Genomic DNA, 19,133 nt, shown 5'->3' on the forward strand with positions numbered 1-19,133 from the left:
ACTTATAGTGAATGCCTCCCGCGTGGATGCACTAATTCTTTAGTTCATGCATTACTGATATCTAGACACATAAACACTGGACACTGTTACCTGTACATCCCAATTTAGCTCATCATTTAATTTTAGTTATTTCTACATGAATCCACGTATTTGACAGCCCCACCTGTTTTGATTGTTCCTGTGGATGAACTAACTCTTTAGCCCATGCATTACTCATAACCAGGCCCATAAACATTGGTCCCTGTTACCTGTATATCCCAAATTAACACATCATTTATTTTTAGTTATTTTCTACATGTTTTCACGTATCATGACGAGTTACTGTTGTCTATATATATATATATATATTTTATACTATTCTATTTATTATTTATTTTATTACAAGTTAGTTATTTACGCCATTATCTATTTTATTACATGTTATTTACTATATATATTTTCGTTATTTGATGAGTCACTGTTGTCTATTTAATATTTATCCTCATGTTCTGAAACTCCGTTTATTGTAACGCCTCGCCGCGATTGTTTGTTTTATGTAAACCGACCTGATTTGATATTTGTATCGAGAATGTCGGTATATAAAAATGCTAAATAAATAAATAAGGATAAAACAGTTGGTGTCACTGCAACAAAAACTTTTAAAAAAATGTTTTAACATTTAGATTCTTATATCAAATTGCATTCAATACAACTATTTTATCCTTAATGTGATATCCAACATTCGTCAAAATTCATCAAGATTTTCAAAAAGAAAACCTCTTTTACTTATCGCCCCTTGATTTAGCTTATTACATTCTCACTTGTTGTAATCTCGACTTGGCCAGGTTTTAGACAGTCTTCTTCATCAGGGGAACAAACAGTCTCTTTCCTTCTCTTGGATATGCTCACGTTATTATCTTGATCTTACTCAAACCACTTCCATAATTCAAAATAGCTTAGACAAACTTTCCCCAGTTTAAATATGCTATCATGTGACTCAGAAACAGCCAATCCCATACCGACATACTCCCATACTTGTCTACAAGCCTGAGTAGCTCAAATGGTAAAGCATGTGACCTTTAATATCCGGCACATGGGTTCAGACCCCATGTTGGGTGAGAGAGATTTATTTTTTGAATCAGACAGTTACCAACAAAGGCCCTGAACTTGGTGGTTGATGAAACGGATAAGTATTTGAAAATAAGTGTGGGAGCTTGCTGGGCAGACTGGATGGGCCAATTGGTCTTTTTCTGCCGTCATTTCTTTGTATGTTTCTATATTTCTATGACATTTAGATCAATGAAAGCCAATCCAACTCCTTATTCAATCCCTTTGGTGATTCTGTTTGCAAAGTGTGAATCCAGTATTGTTCACAATAGTTTAACCTTGCAGGGTAATTTCCTCCCCGAATGGTATGCTCAACTTTTTTAATGACTGCCCAATGTAGTTCGCTGAATGTATGTTGTTGTTCCATATAATGTGAAACAGGAGCTGTAATAGTCGCTGTCTTCAAGCAAAACCGATGTTCCATCATTCGTAATCTGATGGCTCAACTAGTGCGTCCCACATAAACTTTAGGACAAGGGCATATCAACATGTAAATAACATCTTTTGATTCACAATTGGTTATATACTGTCTTCTAACGCGATATCCTGTTGAAGGGTCAGTCCAAACTTCTCTTTCAATTGTGTTATCTCACACGCTACATTGTTGACATTTATGTTGTATACCTGTTGGTCTGTCTGTGTTGGAAGTCAAATAGGAATGTACTACTTGGTCAAGTATATTAAGTCTTTGTGATCTAGCAATCAAAGGAAATTCCTCAAAAATACCATGTAATGCTAGAACTTGTCAATGTTTTTTCATTAATGCTATAATTGCCGAAGTCAGCATGCTTTGTTGTAACACACATTCTAGGCGATCACTATATTTAGCTAGCATGTAAGCATGTTTAATGACTGCTCGTGGATATCCCCTCTCTTGAAACATTTGAGAGAGGATTCGAGTTTGTACTTCATCCATTGTAGAACACATGCGGCGTATCTGAAAAAACTGACTTGCTGGCAAACCTTTTTTTGAAGGTAGTAGGATGATGGCTATGATATCATGAAAAATTATTCCTATCAGTTGGTTTGCAATTAATTGTTGTAACAGTGTCCGATCCTTGTATTCTTACTACCACATCCAAATATACAACAGTTGATCTGACATGTTGTGTAAATTTCAAATTTTTATCCAAGGAATTCATCCATATGATGAAACTATCCAACTCGCTTTCTGATGCCATCCATAACATAAAAATGTCATCAATGTATCGATACCATTGAAAATATGTGGCCACCAACCTGAAGTGTATACAAATCTTTCTTCGAAATGTGCCTCATACAAATTTGCTACAAGGAGCTAAAGAAGATCCCATGGGGATACCATAGAGTTGATGATAAAAAGTGTTGTTAAAAATGAAAATAATTACTGAATACCACCAATTGAATCAATTCACATAAAAAGGCTTTGTGTATGCAATGGGATACATTGTGTTTCATCAAATATGACTCAGTCACCTTAAAAGCCACTTGCTGAGGGATCTGTGTGTACAAGAATTGAATGTCAACAGTCACTAATAACACTAGATGATCATTTAATTGTATACTTTCTAATTTGTTTAAAAAGTATATCGTATCCTTTAAATATGATGGAGTCTGGGTCACTAATGGTTGTAAAAAAATGATCCACAAAAATTACTGGTGGTTCCAATAATAATTCCCTTAATTATACTATTGGTCTAATTGGTGGTAACTGTAAATGTTTATGTATTTTAGGCATGGAATAAATCGTGGGAGTCTTGGGATGTTCATTAAACAAAAATTTCTTTTCTTTAGCCATCAAAATGGTGCTGAGTCTATTAAGCTCTAATTTGGTGCTGTAAATGTTCGGTAGGGTCTTGAAGAATTTATTTATAAAAGTCTTGATCGTTAAGATGTTCCATTGTTGTATGCTCATACTTAATCTGATCCTGCAGCATTATAGCTCCTCCCTTATCGGCGGGTTTAATGTCCAGATTTTTGGTATTAGCAAGGGTGGATAATGCTGTTCTTTGCTGTCTAGTTAAATTGTGATGAATGGGTCTTTGTTTTAATTCCAACCTCTCAATATCTTTTAACACTAACTGTCAAAACATCAAAATATGAGGATCCATTGGACCCAGAGGGTTCCAAGATGATCGGGGATGTAATATTGAATCATCTTGTATGCTATAGTCATTCTGGTGAAAATAAAGTTTTAATTGTTATTTCCTTATACACTGATGTATTGTTGTTGTTCTGCTCTCGTAAGGTTTATGAAAATTTGTAGGAACAAATGAAAGCCTGTTCTGTAAAACTTGTACTTGTGCTGTGGCAAGATCGACTGACAACAAATTAACTGTTGTTGATGGGTGAGCCTCCCCGGCTGTTTCTCGATGAGAATTTCGGCGAGGTCCTCTTTGGGATTTTTTCTGACCCCTTGCAATAGCATTGCTTTCTGAAAAATGACTCAATTGTAGTCTTTCATCAGGGAAATTGTCTGGTTTGTCATCTTGACCTTCTGACCTACTAGAACTATCACTCGAAGAAAAAGTGAAATGGACACACCTCTGAGTTTTCTCTTGTTTCTTTTCAGTCCACAAATATACCCAATTCACTGCCTAATCAGTTTGATCACGTTTTAAACTTTTTGATCTTACTGTCTCTAATTGTATTCCAAAATTGTTCAAGTGTGCCCTTGAACTCAGCTAATCTGCTATCGAAATTTGTTGTCTCTTTTACAGAATTATAAAACTTCCTGTATTTGGTCATTTAACTCCACTGTATATTTTTTCACTTGATTCACTATTAATTAGCATTAAATCTAATGAACATTTATTTAGAATAGCTGACGGAATCGCCAAAGGGTTTTAATGAGGAGTTGGATTGGCTCTCATTGTTCTAAATAATGTCAGCATGGGATTGGATGTTTGAGTCACATGATAGCATATTTAAATTGGGAAAGTTTGTCTAAGTGGAATTTCACCCTTTTGGATTATGGAAGAGGTGCGAATAAGATCGGGATAATAAAGTGAGCATATCCATGAGAAGGAAATAGATAAGCTTATTCCCCTGACGAAGGAGTCTGTCCAAAACCTGGCCAAGTAGAGATTACAACAAGCAAGAATGTAACAATTAGTCTTAAATGTGCTACTTGCTAACTACATGGAATGCCCCCTAGTCCTTCTATTATTCGACAGTGTAAATAACCAATTCACATCTACTCGTTCAAGACCTCTATCATATCCCCCCTCAGCTGTCTCTTCTCCAAGCTGAACAGCCCTAACCTCTTCAGCCTTTCCTCATGGGGGCGCTGTTCCATCCCCTTTATCATTTTGGTTGTCCTTCTCTGTACCTTCTCCATCGCAGCTATATCTTTGAGATGCGGCGACCAGAATTGTACACAGTATTCAAGGTGCGGTCTCACCATGGAGCGATATAGAGGCATTATGACATTTTTCCGTTTTATTAACCATTCCCTTCCTAATAATTCCTAACATTCTGTTTGCCTTTTTGACTGCTGCAGCACACTGAGCCGACAATTTAAAAGTATTATCCACTATGAAGCCTAGATCTTTTTCATAATTCAGTCACACCCAGTCTTCATGTTCCTGATATGCTTCGAAGATGTTATCTGCATAGCTCAGCATAGGAACATATTGGAAGGGGTCTTCGTGCCTCACCACACTTGTCGTATGCAGGAAGGCACGGGTCCAATTGATGATGTTCCTGGGGACTCTTCTTTCAGTACCCTGTGGTACACCCTCCTCCTTTGTCTTCCTCCTTGTGGCTCTCCGACACCTTCCCTCCATGATGCGAAATATGAAAATGTAAACTCGCTTCCGAATCTTCCTATGATCTAGGAACACCCTCCCACAGTTTGGATAGGTTGGTGAGCACCGGGGGACTTCTGGATGCTTCATCTGCTCCTGCCGCCGCAGGCTGTGGGCTGTTATCATCCGTGAGGTCCGAGTCTGATGTTGCTGAAGAGCTACTGCTTGAACTAGAGCTGGCCCTATGCTTGTGCTTAGCTTTACACCTTTTGTCACTAGCCGGCTTCCCCCAATTGGCATGCGTGCCCCCTTTAGTACACATGCCACTCCTGAACTCCCCTCGTGCTTCACCCTCGACGTCTTCTATGTTCTGGGCTTCCTACCCTGTGATGCTGGATGCTGTAAATACAGCTTGATTCTCTGGATTAGGCTGTGTTTCATGGGTTATTTTGGGCCGCTGGTCTGACTGCGATACCATCGTTGTCGGCTTTTTCCCAAGGACCTCCTGCATACCAGTCGCGGTGCATGCTGCCACTCCCATGCTGCTTGTGCTGGGATAAGTGACCTCTTGTGCTGCCTGCCCTCGACTGTCTGAGGTTCAGGTTCCAGGTGTGGGAGCTGGTCAGTGCCCCCATGGTGGGGGATATGAATACGGACTGGCCAAACTGCTGTATGAAGAGAAATCCCACTGTGTTCCTTCACTGTGTGGACAATTTTTAGATTTTTCTATTCCGCTTTTTGGACTTCAAAGTGTACATCAAAGCGGATTACAGCACTTTCAATTTAATTTTGTACCTGAGGCAACGGCTGGCCGGGCCCCATCCAGGGGCCGAGCCAGGCACACTGGGACCCCATGCCGGTCTCTGCTGCCATGCTGCATTATCAAAGTTCATATATGCTGGGTGGCTGGGAGCATAACCCTGCCCTCTGTATCTGGACTGCCATTACGGGCCCCCCGAGCCCGACCATGTGCCTTCTGTGTTTGCAGGGCTTGCATGCCCCCAGCTGTGTGGAAGACCCTGTTGATTCGTGTTCCAACTGGTTTGTTGCTGTGCACTTCCATGGGGGCTCTTGTGTGCGGTAGAAGAAACTGGTGCCCCAACAGGGGTGTTCTGCTGCGGGTAAAGCACTGCAGATGCCATCGGCATTGCCATCTCCCTTGCTATATGTTGAATAGGTGAGTTCCCCCCCCCACCCCCCGTCCAGCTGGGTCTTATCAGATGAGGTCGCAACAGTGCGCCCTCCCTGGTCAGATAAGTTGGCCACTTCCTGCCTCGCCAATACCCCTCTGTCTCATCTCCGTCCAGTGCGCTCCCTACCTCCACGGTTGCTTGTCTGTCTCCCCTATTTTCCTCGCTGTGATGTCTGTGATTCGGGTGCAACAGTCGGCGCTGGAGCTGTTTTGTAAGTAACCCCCAAACGTAAATTGTGATCCTGCACTGGCTCCGCCATGACCACTCCTGCTGGGGTTGGGAGTGGCCACTGCCCAATGCTACCTGAGACCCCGCAAGTTGCTTCAGCTGCGCGACCTAAGGGTCACTTAGATTTATTTTTTTTTAATTATTATTTTTTTAAAATGGGGTTCAAATGCACCGCTGAGATAACCCCACCATCGAGATCTGCCCCCCCCCCCCCTTTCCCTGGCTGCAACCCGACCACGTGTCCTCCCCCACTTCATGACAGTCCGGGCCCCTCCTTACTCTAACCTTGAAAAAATGGCAGACCGATTAATTCCCTGCCGATTCTACTGTGCTGCGAACCTGCTGCCAGTCTCCATTAAAGCCGCATTTCTTGGGTGCCATGCAGCAGTTTTCCTTATCCAGGGCCCTCCTCTAATGCGAACCCTAGCCGGGGACAAAGAGGCTGGGTGCACTTTGGTCATGGCCCTTTAAATGGGCCGTGATATCAACCCACAACCACTCCCCCCCCCCCTCCCTTCACCTGGCCACTTCACCGTCGTGTCGAGCCAGGCTGAGGAAGGAGGGGGAAGGGAAGCTGTGCCGCCGCTTGGTTCGCCTTGACACTGGAGTCCTGCCAGCCGGACACAACTGGCCGCCACGTGCGTTTATATGGTGGTCTCTGGGCACGGGGGAACAAGCCCACATATTTATACAGCAGTCAATATGCTCAGGTGTTTATAAATGGCTCTGTATTGTAGAGTTTTCAATTTGATAGAGGGTTGTGATAGAGTTGTCCTCTTTCCCCCTTGCTGTTCGTCCTAGTGATAGAACCTATGGCTGTGAAGTTGTAGAAGGAGGAGTCTTTCCAGGGAATACGGGATGGGGGTAGAGAGAGTAAAATTTCTACATTTGCCGACGATATCTTGCTGTTTGTCAGCGATGTATACAGCAGTATATCGAAGACACAGGAGTTGTTCTGGCAATTTCAGTTAATTGCAGGCCTCAAAATTAACTGTGATAAGTCTGAAGCATTAACTGTGGATACAGCGGTGGCAGAGGCTTGGACAGGAACTTTCCCTTTTAAATGGGCGCCACGCAAAATAAAAAATTTTGGGGTGTGGATTCCATGAGATCTCTCAAAATTATACACACTTAATATTACTGAGAACATAGCAACAATACAGAACCATCTTAATACTTGGAAAGATCTGTGTTAAGCGCCACACCATTTTTTATGACGCTTATATATCCAGGGATACAAAAACACTTAGATTTTTATTGAAAGCATAATTTTTTATTGTTCAGTATAAGTATTCTTGGGAGATGTTGATGCATGCCTCTGACAAACAGACCACCAGCATCTCGTATACCGGAAGTGTTCCTTCTTTTATAGATAACATACAATATTGTAATGGATTAGAAGATTCTAGTGTGCGTGACTGCCTTAGAGAATAATTTACATTGGTTGTCATGTGAACAGCATGATATGATCATCCCTAGCTACCCCTGAGTATTTCTCCAAGGTGGGTCCATTTACTATCACTCTTTGGATAGTCTTTTGTTCTATTAGAATCTTGCTGGTCAGGGCAATTAACACATCTGAAGTTGTGTTTACAGATACTTCTGAGAACAGGCTATATTGTCACAATAAGAGGCACTAAAGTTCCCTCATTGGCCTCTGCTTTGTGTGACCCTATGATTAGGCATCACCTTATGGAGCCAGCTTGACTGCCTGTCCAGATGTCGTAGGAATTCTGCAAGTCATGCTCAATAAGTCACTTAGAGTTCATACAGCCAAAGGCAGGCTAAGAAAACCGAGGATTCTGGGTCAGTTTCCTTTCTCCATGTTGGCTTTCTGTTCAGGCACACTCCTCACCTGCCTGTGTCCTTTATGGGGAAATGTACACTGCTGAAGATGATGATAGTACCTAAGCTACTGTATAGACTGCACATGTTGGCTATCTAGAGAGGATGTCGCACTGCTGAAATCACTTTTTCTTAGGTTCGTCTGGCGGGGTAAAAGGGCTAGGGTGGGGTTTCAAAAACAGTAAGGAATGTAGAGCTTGCCAATGCGGTTTATTGGGGAGTGGTTCACTGGCAAATACAAATACTGAGAGAGAGAGAGATGATAGTGAATATTCTGGCTCTGTGGTCACCTTTTATATGTTTTGCATGCCAGTGCAGTTAACATTAGCAGAACAATGTGTTGATGTGGGTGGTTATAATGGCCTGGCCTTGGTTTTGATGGTGGGATGCCAAGACAAGTACGGCTTCTTTACTACTGCCTTGTTGGAGAGTAAAGCACTTCAGCTCGGAATGGACTACAGGCATATCTTCCAGAGACGGGCGAGGGCTGACTGTAAGATACTGGGTCACATAACCAATGAGGAAAATCCGACTTGTCAATAGTTTCAAGAACTGCAGATACAATATGGTTTTCTGCAAATGCACTTTTTTGCATTCTTAGAATCGAGACATTATTGGGAGTCTTGCAAGTGGTCAGCAAAGGATTTGTTGTATGAAATTGTTCTTGTTTTCACAGTGCAAAGTGCACTTTTTTACACGCATTGGACCCTGATTATTTTCAGAACACCACTTACATGCATTAACCAGGGTTTTATGCACATAAGTCACCTTGAAAAGCTAGCCCAGAATGGGGATAATCCTTTAGCACATCTGTCCCAGTCTGATGTTCTTTCTATTACTAAAAAAAAAATCAACAAGCAAACCTAATGTATGATGGCTTAGTAAAGGAACTTTTTTTTTTTTCATGTATATTGGAGTGTTTGTTTCTGACTTTTTTTGTGTGATTTGATGGTTTTATGTTGTTTGAAAGCACCCCAAAATATTGCTGCCCCCCCCCACCCCGTGTTTGCATGAGGTGGCGGTGTTTTAAAATCATAAATGTGTTCATTTTTTATATTTCCTAGCCAACTTCAATGAGGGCGATCCGTGCCAGGTACGATCCATTCCTTCAGACGAGACATCGAGTAGAACAGGTAAAACGGATGAATGTTTGTTTGTGATCCTTTTTGGTACAAAGTAACCTTCTCCTGGATGGGTAAATTATGTTTGGAAAGAAATCATACATCCTGAGTCTTTACTGAATCTCCTTGATGAAAATATGTGGCATCAGGTTAAGGTCCTTCCTGGACACAGTTCTGCTTCATTTTCAGGGCTTTATTTACAGACACGTTTTTACAAATCACACAAACCCCGTTTCATCAATCTAGTACTCGAAGTGGGTATTTTGTCCAGGTCTAGTCATATGAAGTTATTTCACTGTTCTTCCCCGTTCAGAATCCAGGTTTAGCCTGTAGCAGCTGAGCTTTACCTTTCAACTCCACTGTGCATCTCTCAGCCTTCCAGTTGTCCAAACATTGGCCTCTCCCAGTGACTTCTTTTCAATCTCCTTCTTTTCAATCACCCCGAGGACCAATCTGGATCCTTGGGGGCGGGAGTGGGAAGTGTGCCTTGTTGGGTCTAACACAGGCCAGAGGCTGCTTTAGTCCAAGTCATTATATAGCCTCACTAGCAGCGCACCAGCCTTTGACCAAGCAGACCCAGGTTCAAGGCCCATTAAATTCATTTTTGCTGCAACAAGTGGCTAGGGATGTCAGTATAGTATGTGGCAAATATCACAGATTACTCTTGCTCAAAAAAAGGTTTAAGTTCATGGGTGTCTCATGACTCACACTTTCAGGCATAGTAGACATTTTTGTTTGCTCACAATGATGGTAAATTTAAAATGCGCGTGCGAGCACATATGGGCCCACAAGAGCACACATGCTGGAATTTTAAATCGTGTACACAGTTGCACACACATGATTTCAAATACGTCAACCACGTGTATGTGTATTCCTAATTGTAGGTGTTTACGCGAGCAAACGTATTTTGTGTATTTTCCTTAGGACTTTGTTGGCTTTAATGTGCAGATGTGCACAGATAAGCAGATTTTAAATCATGCTTGCCTGAAGGATATTCCCAGTTTTACCAATTAGTCCATCTATTTGCCCAGTCTGTCCTGAGGTCATCCAGACCCCCCCCCCCCCCTCAGGTTCTTCAACCTGCACTCCCCCCACAGCTGACCCAGACTCCTCACCCAATCGTTTTAGGTCTAAACAGATTTACACCTCATCAAGAGCAGAAGTAAATATGCGTGGCTAACAGCCCGCTGGATTTAAAATACAGATTTACATGCATAAACCTTAGCCCCACCCTGGAATGTCCAAACTCTACCCCATTTTTTTTTTTTACACACAAATATGCACATAATTTGAAGCTTTTAAAATATACATTGCTCCTGTGCGTATATGGGCCTTTTAATGCAAGCAACACTTTTATGACCTACTTTATACTAATCTACTAAAATACTATGTTCAAGACTGAAGAATGCATGTTCCTTTTTATAACTGCTATTTGTCTCATTAAATAAAGCTCTTTGGAGGTAATTTTCAAAGGAGTTAAGCATGTATATGTAACATACTATGGCACTTTTCAAAAGCTCCTTTACTCATGTAAAGTACACTTATGTGGATAAATCCTATGGACAATTCAATGGCATATATTGTAGCAACTTTCAAAAGCCTGCTTACAAGTGTAATGTGCATTTACACATTTATAACCCAGTTTGAAAATTACCCTCTGTATGCATAACCTTTTGCTTGGTTAGCAAATGTTTGGGGGCACGTAAGGTTCATGCCTCAGAATTTTCTGAAAGGGGAGAAATTAGTAGTTACCAAAACTAGTATTTTAAAACATGTGTTAATCTTAGTAAAGCAAGGCCTAGGTTTGATTCATAAGCCAGGATTTAGCTCCTAGGGCTGGGTGTGGGATGCTATGAGAACAGCATTCACAGCTCTGGCAGAGAGGGTGTCTTGGCTATTGCTCAGTAGTGTCACCTAGTGACTGGACTCTGACTTCATGTGCCAGGTTCCAGAAGGAATTGGGGGAATTGTGCACCAAAATATTAAAAATTCTGTGTCTGAGTAGTAACTTTCTTCTCTATGGTACCTTAAATTAATTTTTGCTCAAAGACAGGAACCATATTATGTTTTAACAATGTATGCAGAACTTTGAAGAATTTTTTAAATTTTTTGATTCAGAATTCCCCCGGAGTTCATGCACCCATCAGTCTCTCCCGCCTCACTCCTTTGTAAGCCTCTCTCTTCCCCTCTCTCCCCCACAAGCTCTGTCATTCTCTCCTTACCAGCCTCTTCACCCCATCTCCAGCATCTCTCTCTTTCTACTCCCCAGTCTCTTTTTCGTTCCTTTGTCTTCCCTCCCAACTACAGATTTATTCTGCATCATATCTGCCACTGCTGACTGACCTGTCTCCATCCCATTGGATTAATGTTACTACTGCCATGTCTGTCCTGGCCCTTGCCGGCTGCTGCTGTAGCAACTGTCCCAGTATTGTCTCCTGCTAGCCTGCTACTCTAGGTTTCGGGGGTGAAGCTGACCAGTTGTAGTGCAGAAACTTCAAATTCTGTGGGGGAGGGAATTCTGTACCATTTCTGCCTTGCATAGTGGTGCAGAATTCTGTCAGGTTTAGGAGCCTCTGTCTGTGGCTCCTGGCCAAGAACTGTTGCAGTGGCAGGTCTAGGCTAGATGGGAAGGGGGATATAAACTGGGAAAATCCGCTGATAGTTACAGATGAAAGCGCATTGTACCGTAGCCCAATAAAAGCTGGTTCTGATTTCAGATGGAAGCCCAAAGGAGCAGATAGAAACTGCTCAAAATACAGAAAATACAGAAAACCTTGTAAAGCCATTGCCTCTATGCAAGTACCTCTTAGGTTTGTTTGACCGCCTTTCATACACATTGGAGCAGTTTACAATTAAAAAAAAAAATCCATACATTGAATGCTTAGTGGGCTTATACAATATTTATTTTTAACATACATACTGTTTATGTGTGTGTATATGTGTGTGTGTATATGTATGTGTGTATATGTATGTGTGTATATATATATATATATATATATATATATATATATATATCCTTTTCCGAGATATCCCTTCAAAAACATTGTACCTTGTTAATCTGTACTTCAAAATATTGTACCTAGTTAATCTGTATTCAGCCTGTTGCTACAGTTTATTGTTCCCTGTAAAGGCTATGCCTGTTACGGCGACGCTGTTTAAGTTTTATGTAAACCGATACGATGTGCAAATGGATGTCAGTATATAAAAATGCTAAAATAACTAAATAAATATTTTATATTGATCTGTTTTTTTCTCTTTGTGATAGAGATTTTGAATATCACATTGGATGGACAGTTGCGACCCATCTTGCAATGCAATAATTTTATGGAAACCACAGGAAATTAGCAGGTAGTGCCATCTAACTAGTTTTGAATTTGTTTGCAGCTCAAGCAGCTTGGACACAGTGTGGATAAAGTTGAATTTATCGTCATGGGTGGAACATTCATGGCTCTTTCAGAAGATTACAGAGACTACTTTATCCGCAGCTTGCACGATGCTTTATCTGGACACACGTCGAACAATGTAACAGAGGCCGTCAAGTAAGAATGCCAGGCTCTGAATATTAAAAGGGTATTTAGGCGGGCCGCCAGTGATGAAATTTTAACCTTGCTGAGAGATTGTCCATGATTGTTTGTAGGGTATGACTGCTTTGTTCCTAAGGTTGATAAAGATGGTTTGTCACACAGAAAGCTTGCAATCTACCTTATAAATGGCCTGTGACCGGCCCGCAAATGCGCAGTAGAGACCAGCTCTACCGCGCATGTGCGGGCGAGCACGTCGCTCTGAGGCAGCTTCAGAAAGAAAAAAAAATGGCGGCGTCCAGTGGCAGCGGCGGCGGCGGTACCGGCAGCGGGCGGCGACGGCGGTAGCGACGGCGGCGGTAGCGAGGGAGGGAGAAGAGAGAGGGAGGGACGGACTGAGTGGGAGGGAGGGACGGAGAGAGAGAGTGGGAGGGAGTGACTGAGTGAGAGGGAGGGACTGAGTGAGAGGGAGGGACTGAGTGGGAGGGAGGGACTGAGTGGGAGGGAGGGATTGAGTGGGAGGGAGGGATTGAGTGGGAGGGAGGGATTGAGTGAGGGGGAGGGACTGAGTGAGAGGGAGGGAGTGGGACTGAGTGAGAGGGAGAGGGGGGACTGAGGGAGGGAGTGGGACTGGGAGAGAGAGGGAGGGAGTGGGACTGAGGGAGAGTGAGTGGCACTGAGTGAGTGAGAGGGAGGGGGGAGGGAGTGACTGAGTGGGAGGGAGGGATTGAGTGAGGGGGAGGGACTGAGGGAGGGAGTGGGACTGAGGGAGAGAGAGGGAGGGAGGGAGTGGGACTGAGGGAGAGGACGGAGGGAGTGGGGACTGAGTGAGAGTGAGTGGGACTGAGTGAGTGAGAGGGAGGGAGAGAGGGGGGAGGGAGTGAGTGAGACTGAGTGGGAGGGAGGGACTGAGTGATAGGAGAGGGAGGGTGGGGAGGAGTGGGTGAGGGAGGGGGTGGTGAAGAGTGAGGGGAGAGAGAAAGAGGGGGAGGTGAGAGACAGAAGGATGTAGCCCGTTTTAACGGGCTTAACGGCTTGTTTAGTATATTGGAAAGTGCTGAAAAGGACAGTGGTGGTGTTGTACACCAAGGGTCAAATGTAATAAGGTTTTTTTCCCATAGACACAAAATGGAAAAAACTCTCATTTCAACTTGCCCCATGTGTATAGAGAAAGTACAGTCCATCTTATTGAGGCTAAGGCTTCCTGCACAGGTTGATAGCTGTAACAGCTGTTTCCCAAAAAATTGAGTCTTTAGTGAAAAGATCTTTCTTCTGAACTGTATTTCATCTCTCTGTGCTCCTGCAAGCCCCTTTTGAGTCTTCAGGTTCTTGTGGACCAGTGCTTCTAGAGCAAGTCAAATTAACTTGAATTCTGCAGGGCCAAGTCTGTCACCGATGAAATAGCAAATCCAATTTAATTAAAATCAATGTTATGAGGCCCCATTAGAAGATACAGTGAAACTATTTCCGGCAGAATTAAGTAGATGTACAGAATCCTCTCTTCTGTCAGTGTTTCCTCTGGAGGGCAGCACAAACCTGCGTTTTCTTCATTGAGTCTGTACTTGTAAATGGCCTGTTTGTTCACTGTGAAGTGCAGTTTCGAGTAATGTAGGAAACTAGTGCCTTTATTTGAGCCACAGATACTAAGGTGGGGGTGGGAGTATGGAACAGTTTTGCAAATTGTATTTCAAGATGCATCTTTGAGTTTGAAAGTCCCACTCACCCCATTCCTCACCATGAGGATTTTTTTCAGCCTTGTCAAATATCTCTTTCAGTTTTTTAATTATCGTTTGGTTGATATTACCTTCCACAGATATCACGACATGCATCCTCTGAGCAGAAACACTGATGTTGTTTGAAAGTCCTGCTATTTTTACCGAGCTGCTTCTATGCATTTGCAATATGTTTTTCTTCTAAATTGTTTTAGCTTGAAAAATTGATCTTTTTTTTGCCAGATTGTGAACTATTTTTGTTACTTTTTAGCTTCTACACATAACATGGTTGCTTGGTAGTTGTTGACAGATGTGAGGTAATGACTTGTTGGCCATCATGTCTGTTCAGTTGCCCCTGTCATCTCTCATTCCCCTTTGTCTCTATTAATTTCCCTCCTGTACCACTATCTTCTGTATCTGATCCAGGCATGATGCCCGTGCTTATATCACTGATCTTCTGAAACATGCTTCTTAAGTGAAAAATGGAGTGTCACTCTGTTCATTGTCATTTCAACAACACTGGTTCAGTGCTTAATAGACAAGAGCATAAAATTATTGAATTTAGTCTTAAACTTTGGAACAGTTTATGCCCACAGTCTAGCTAAAAAAAAGTACTTTGAATTCTGAAAACCAAATTTGAGGTTTATTGAAAGCAGACGCCTCTGGTGCTTTTTAAATTTGAAGTTCTGGAATTTCAGAATTTTGAACTTAAGAATGTTTGCATGTATAGTTTAAATGCACAAGCTGCAATTAGTAGAACGGAGAGTAGGATGCCAGAATTCTTGGGCATTACTGTTGCCATGTGCTGCAACACAAAGAATAAAGTGTGGCCAATGACATCGTGACAGAGGGCAGGGTCCCCCGACCAGGTTGAATGTTCATGGGAATACAGTATCTCTGTGAGGAGAGTCTGCTTGTTATATTTATAGGAGGACTGTATCTTAAGGGAAATTGATAGCAATACTAATGTCCATTCATGAATTATGAAGGCCAAGGCAACAAGAACTGGGTTGATCTTTTGCCTTGTACTTGGGAAGGTGACTGATTTGCTGCAGATGGCTATAATGATACAGTTCAGTTTAGAGTGGTGTGGTATTTACCATAAACCTCAGCTTGGACACTAGTTCCAAGCCATATGGATGGTTATGGAAGAGATGCTGATTTTTAAAAATTTTTGTATTCGGGTTTTAAATTGCCTTTCCTACAAAGTACCCAAAGTGATATCCAAAATAACGTATAATAAGTTTAAAAAAAAAAAAAAAAAAAGGCAACATATGACATGTTAATAGAGTAAAAGAGAAGTTGACAAAACAGGTTTAAAAAGTGACATGTAACACATTAACAACCTATAGCAGCATATGACGAGCAGAGCTGACAAAACAGGTGTAAAAATATGTAGTAGAAAATAACCAAATAAAAGCAAGTAGACCATATAGCAACATGCATATAGTAAAATAGTGGGGTGTGGATGTAAAGGTGGAAGATAGTATTTAGATACAATAGACCATACAAAGCAAGCACCTTAAGAATATAAAAGCAATAGGAGTTACCAACTTGTAAAAATGAGTAGTGCCAATGCAGAGAAATACACCTGGTGGTTGATAATATCAGTAACACTTATACAGGGTGGCCCATGGAAACGTAGCCTGCCTCCAATGCACTGGTATTGGAGGCGGGCTACTTTTCCAAGGGCCACTCTGTAGTTGGCTATGAACTTTTGCTACAATGACTAATGGGTTTGGGGATGACCAGGGAGGTTTTTGATTAGACGAGGTGTTATCTGTCTGATATAATTCAAACTGTGTTTGGGAGAGCAACAGGTCTATATGGGAGTATCGTAAGGCTCAGTCTTTTGTTACTTGATGCATACTTTAAGTCCCTTCATTCCAGTTATTCAAGGTTTTGATGTAAAGTATAATCTCTTTGCCGATGATCTTCAACTTCAGGTTATGGTAGATGGAGTCAATCTGATGCAGTCAATTTGAATGACTGTCTAGTTGCAGTGGCTAATTGGCTGGAATGTAATAAATGTCAACTGAATCCTGACAAAACTGAGCTAATGTAGTTAAGTAGACAATTATTTCAGTCCTAATGATTTTGTAACAATCCTTCACTGGACAGCCACTTAGAGATTGGATTACTGTAATGTCCTATATTAAGGTCTTTAAAAGAAGTCACTTAGATGACTTCAAATTCTCCAGAACACTCTACAAAGATTTTAAGAAAGGAAAATATTTGATATCACTCCTTTATTAAGAAGTTTGTATTGGTTACAGTTGGATTATATTTAAAGCTCAATTGGGCCGATGTAATATCCGCGTGGGAAAAACCGGCGCTCATGATTGAGCGCCCGCTTCCCTAACTCGTGCCCATCCACCTCGCCTGGCACGTGATGCAGTAGGCTAATGAGCCGCTGCATTAAAAAGGAGGTTCTAGGGTAAATTTTGCGTCCCTAGCGCCTCTTTGGCATCAGGCTCCCAGGAGAAGTAGCTGTGCGTGGATTAGGAAAATACGTGCTCTTTTTATGAACGTCTGTTTTCCTAACTTGACGCCATCAAGACATTTTTTTTTTTTCGACTTTTCTGCTTTCTGTGTGGTTCCTCCGACTTATTTATTTATTTATTTAGTGTTTTTATATACCGATAATCGGTTTACAGCGAACAGTAATTCAGCAACAGGCTTTACAAATAAATTAGTGAACAACAAGGTAGAAATAAGGAATGTATATAACTTGGTGGTCAATGTAACTAAAAGCTATGAGGGGGGACATTTTGTTTAGATTTGTTTGTCGTTAAAGAGAAAATAAAAACATATATACACATTAGACTTGGCAATCAAGGTAATATACATATACATAAGACTTGGTGATTAAGGTGAATAAAGTTTTGAATGGAACGAGTGTTCAATAGAATTTCGCTTAGGTTAGAATGTCATTATATAAAAGGTAAATCGTACATACATACCAAGGATGAGAGAGAGAAATGAGATTGGTGGGAGAGGGAGACTAAATATGGGTGGAAGGAGGAGAGGGGGGAAGAAGGAAGGACAGTTCAGGTGAAGGCTTGCTTGAAGAGCCATGTTTTGAGGTTCTATTTAAATTTCTTGTAGCATGATTCCTGATGCAGGGTGTGGGGCATGCTATTCCATAGGGAAGGGCCAGCAGTAGAGAGCACGGTTGGAAGTGGACTTCAGTTTCATAAGTTTGTGCGAAGGGGTGTGTAAGGTAGCCACAGTTTGTTTTCTGGAGGGTCTGCCAGAATTGTGGAAATAGAGGTGTTCGTTGAACCATTGCATGTCCTTGATGTGGAGAGATTTATGAATTATGGTGAGTGTTTTATATTGTATCCAGGATGCTACAGGTAACCAGTGCAAGTGTTTGAGTACAGGAGTGATGTGGTCATTTTTATGAACATTCGTGAGGATACAGGCAGCCGCATTTTGGAATATCTGTAAGGGTTGGATAGTGCTTCTTGGGAGACCTAGAAGCATGGCATTGCAGTAATCAATTTTAGATAAAATGATGGCTTGTAATATGGTCCGAAAATCATTAAGGTGTAATAGGGGTTTTAGGTTTTTTTTTAGTGTGTGTAGCTTGAAGAAACCATCTTTTAGGGTTGTGTTTATGAATTTTTTTAGATTAAAGTGATTGTCTATGATGATGCCGAGGCTGCGAACGTGAGAGGTGAGGGTGTAGGGGGAGGTGGGGGAGTTGCTTGAAGATGGGCTGGTGGGAATATTGCTCGGAGAAATGGCTAGTAGCTCCGTTTTTGCAGTATTAAGGGCGAGGAAGTTGTTGGTGAGCAGCGAGTTGATAGAGGGAAGGGCTGATTCCCAGGTCTTGATAGCATTGGGCAGTGTGTTCGTGATGGGTATGAGAATCTGAATGTCATCAGCATATATGAAATGTGGAAGACCGAGTTCAGACAGGAGACGGCATAAGGGCAGAAGGTATATGTTGAATAAGGTAGAAGAGAGAGAGGAGCCTTGGGGGATGCCTTGGGCCAAATTAAATGGTTGAGATTTGTTGTTCCCGATTTCTACTCTGTATTGTCGATTACTGAGGAAGGACTGAAACCAGTGGAGGGTGGAGCCTGAAATGCCAATTTCATGTAGGCGTTTGATTAGTATATTGTGATTGACTGTGTCAAAAGCGGCGGAGATATCAAGTAGTGCAAGGATGTAAGATTGACCATTGTTTAGGGCTTTTAATATGTAGTCGGCCAGGGAGATGAGAAGAGTCTCGGTACTATGGTGTTTTTGGAACCCATATTGAGAGGGGAAGAGGATGTGGTTCTCATTAAGGTAGTCGGTAAGTTGTTGGTTGATGGTTTTCTCTAAGATTTTGGATAAAAATGGGAGGTTTGAAATGGGGGGGTGAAAATTGGCAGGTTCAGCAGGATCGAGTGAGGGTTTTTTTAGAATGGGTTTTATAATGGCTTGTTTAAGTTGGTCAGGGACTGTGCCAAGCGATATAGATCTATTTATAATGAGGGAGATAGGTTTGGTAATTGTGTTAGGATGGAGAGGAGGGTTTTAGTGGGAATGTTATCGGACAGGTGTACTGCTGGTTTGATTTTCTTAAGTATGGATTCAACTTCCATTTCTGTGGTGTTCATAAAGGACAAGAGGTTAGGAGAGGATTTTGATGATTGGGGGTTAGTAGGGGTGGAAGGATTTTTGTCTAAAATCTGTGAAGGGA

The 19,133-nt window shown here is 41.8% G+C and overlaps 1 protein-coding gene across 4 annotated transcripts in view; it reads left to right on the top strand.

Moving 5' to 3' along the window:
* Positions 1-19,133, top strand: part of ELP3 (elongator acetyltransferase complex subunit 3) — a 466,764-nt gene that overhangs the window by 47,126 nt on the left and 400,505 nt on the right. For all 4 annotated transcript variants that reach the window (XM_029596183.1, XM_029596182.1, XM_029596180.1 and 1 more), the window contains exons 6-7: positions 9,145-9,213; positions 12,586-12,740. In XM_029596183.1, coding sequence (XP_029452043.1) covers positions 9,145-9,213; positions 12,586-12,740 — 224 coding nt within the window. The remainder of the gene's footprint in view (positions 1-9,144; positions 9,214-12,585; positions 12,741-19,133) is intronic.

The sequence above is a fragment of the Rhinatrema bivittatum genome, chromosome 3 (assembly GCF_901001135.1).
Source record: "Rhinatrema bivittatum chromosome 3, aRhiBiv1.1, whole genome shotgun sequence".
Classification (NCBI taxonomy): domain Eukaryota; kingdom Metazoa; phylum Chordata; class Amphibia; order Gymnophiona; family Rhinatrematidae; genus Rhinatrema; species Rhinatrema bivittatum.